This window comes from Hylobates moloch, unplaced genomic scaffold, assembly GCF_009828535.3.
Source record: "Hylobates moloch isolate HMO894 unplaced genomic scaffold, HMol_V3 SCAFFOLD_8912, whole genome shotgun sequence".
Classification (NCBI taxonomy): Eukaryota; Metazoa; Chordata; class Mammalia; order Primates; family Hylobatidae; genus Hylobates; species Hylobates moloch.
In genome coordinates, this window is record NW_026661187.1 from 1 (window position 1) to 2,829 (window position 2,829).

A 2,829-nucleotide genomic window follows, 5' to 3' on the forward strand; every position below is an offset into this window, starting at 1 on the left:
TCAAAATTATCACTGCGTTTCTCACCGGGAAACAATCTGCTGGGCACATATTCACGGGTACGTAACCAGGCCAAAGACAGTTTCAAGAGCAGCCCTCTAAGGCAAGCCCCAGCCTATCTATACCATAGTAAGATACCACTATCAATCTATGTAAGCCTATAGCAATGCCTATGTGAAAAGAAAATAGTTATCTGTGCTTAATGGAGTTGTGTGCTCTCCTAAAGTTAACCAGACGTGAAGCCAAAAACATAAACTGGGACTGACAACACAAGAAAGATTCTTTCACTGAGGTGGTTAAGTAGCCCTGAAAAGAGCCTTTGGAGTCAAAGCAGCCGGCGACCCGCCGAGGGAGGGAGCGAGCGAGCGCCAGGTCCCGGCAGGGACTCACTTGGAGCTGGTGTACTTGGTGACCGCCTTGGTGCCCTCGGACACGGCGTGCTTGGCCAGCTCGCCGGGCAGCAGCAGGCGCACGGCCGTTTGGATCTCCGGGACGTGACGGTGGAGCGCTTGTTGTAGTGCGCCAGGCGGGACGCCTCTCCCGCGATGCGCTCGAAGATGTCGTTGAGGAAGGAGTTCATGACGCCCGTGGCCTCGGACGAGATGCCGGTGTCGGAGTGGACCTGCTTCAGCACCTTGTACACGTAGATGGAGTAGCTCTCCTTGCGGCTGCGCTTGCGCTTCTTGCCGTCTTTCTTCTAGGCTTTGGTGATGGCTTTCTTGGAGCCCTTCTTGGGAGCCGGCGCGGACTTTGCAGGCTCAGGCATGGCCAGACCCAAGACCGACAGTGACCCCCGAGAACGCAAGCGGAGCCGCAGGTTCGGGGTCTACCGGAAACGGCTGTGTACTTACAGAGGCTGGGCGCATGACGCTGCGTTATGGTTCGCGAGTTTTCCGCGGCGCGCAATGCGAGGGAGACGAGATTATGTAAATGAGTGGATTCTGGCTGAGCCATCCTATTGGCTATCGGGACAAAATTTGCTTGAGCCAATCAAAGTGCTCCGTGGACAATCGCCGTTCTGTCTATAAAAGGGTGAAGCAGCGGCGTTTTCGGCGACTTTCCCGGTCGCCAGGCAGGAGCTTCCCTCGGTGACTGCTATCGCTGTCATGTCTGGTCGTGGCAAGCAAGGAGGCAAGGCCCGCGCCAAGGCCAAGTCGCGCTCGTCCCGCGCTGGCCTCCAGTTCCCGGTAGGGCGAGTGCACCGCCTGCTGCGCAAAGGCAACTACGCGGAGCGAGTGGGGGCCGGCGCGCCCGTCTACATGGCGGCGGTCCTCGAGTACCTGACCGCCGAGATCCTTGAGCTGGCGGGTAACGCGGCTCGGGACAACAAGAAGACGCGCATCATCCCTCGTCACCTCCAGCTGGCCATTCGCAACGACGAGGAACTGAACAAGCTGCTGGGCAAAGTCACCATCGCCCAGGGCGGCGTCTTGCCTAACATCCAGGCCGTGCTGCTCCCTAAGAAGACGGAGAGTCACCACAAGGCAAAGGGCAAGTGAGGCTGACGTCCGGCCCAAGTGGGCCCAGCCCGGCCCGCGTCTCGAAGGGGCACCTGTAAACTCAAAAGGCTCTTTTCAGAGCCACCCACGTTTTCAAATAAAAGAGTTGTTAATGCCGGCTACTCTGTCCAGCGTTCCTCAGTAGTGAATAGCGAACCTGGAGCTGACGGGACGGGGCGGGGGTGTGTGTGTGCGTGCGTGCCGTCTTGCATCTGGAGCACGTAACTGCCTGGGCTCTTCGATGAGTGGGTCCCCAGTCCTAGGACTTCCCAGGGCAGGTGGAGGCACCAAGCGTCCTGGGCGCCGCCACGGTCCACTCCGCACAGTCACAAACACCAGCGCCGCGGGCAGTTACCCAACGCGCTTAAGTGTTGCGCGCGGAGCCCGCGCTTCCCTAGTGGTTTCCGCAGGCCACGGCCAGGCACTCAGACTTAGTCTGGCACTAGCGGCACGCGCTCCTCGTCCCCACCCCCGATGGGGAGGGCCCTGAGCGGGTAGTGCTCGCCAGTGTGGCGGAGCTGGGTCTTGGCTTCACTGAGCTGACTTAAGTCTTAGTTTGTTTTGTTTTCCAAAGCGCCCTGGCGGCGGAGAGTAAGGGCCTCGGAGGCGGAATCTTGCGCCCTGGGGGCGGGCACCTCTCCCACCCAAAAGGCACCCGACAGGCGAAAAACGATCCTCCAAGTAGCAACTGGGGGCGGGGGCAAATGGAAGAATGAGGTTTCATGCGGGAGCCGCAGGGCGCAGCAAGAAAGGGGGGTATTGCGGGCAGTGTGTTCTCAGGAAGCGAAGGGCGGGAAAGGGAACAATCTGACAAAGCTGCAATGGAAAATGGCTTTCACCCTGAAGGAAAGGGGAAAAACAAGCTTGCAAAACTTCGCCAACTGGTAAGTAGAAAGTGAGGCGGGTGGGCGGGATTAGGGAGGAATCTGCCCAAGCCAACCGGTGACTTTAGGACGGGTGACGTCACAGCCAATGGACAGCCAGCGCGGGATTTTCAATTATTGTTCCGCCCAATCGGGAAAAGACTGTGCTTATAAAGACGGCTGCCGCGGGGCTAGGAGCTCGTTTCTCTCCCCGCCGCTGCGCTGGTGAGCTTGTGTTTTGGTTCGCTATGGCCCGTACTAAGCAGACTGCCCGCAAGTCGACCGGCGGCAAGGCCCCGAGGAAGCAGCTGGCCACCAAGGCGGCCCGCAAGAGCGCGCCGGCCACGGGCGGGGTGAAGAAGCCGCACCGCTACCGGCCCGGCACCGTGGCCCTGCGGGAGATCCGGCGCTACCAGAAGTCCACGGAGCTGCTGATCCGCAAGCTGCCCTTCCAGCGGCTGGTACGCGA

The 2,829-nt window shown here is 59.8% G+C and overlaps 1 protein-coding gene and 1 pseudogene across 1 annotated transcript; one reads left to right on the forward strand and one right to left on the reverse strand.

The window, feature by feature from the left end:
• Window positions 1-19: 19 nt before the first annotated feature.
• On the reverse strand, window positions 20-939 carry LOC116464289 (histone H2B type 2-E-like; annotated as a pseudogene).
• A 98-nt stretch (window positions 940-1,037) lies between these two features.
• On the forward strand, window positions 1,038-1,617 carry LOC116464288 (histone H2A type 2-A). Its single transcript, XM_032147567.2, has one exon. The coding sequence runs from the start codon at window positions 1,105-1,107 to the stop codon at window positions 1,495-1,497; it is 393 nt and encodes a 130-aa protein (XP_032003458.1). The 5' UTR covers window positions 1,038-1,104; the 3' UTR covers window positions 1,498-1,617.
• Window positions 1,618-2,829: the final 1,212 nt, after the last annotated feature.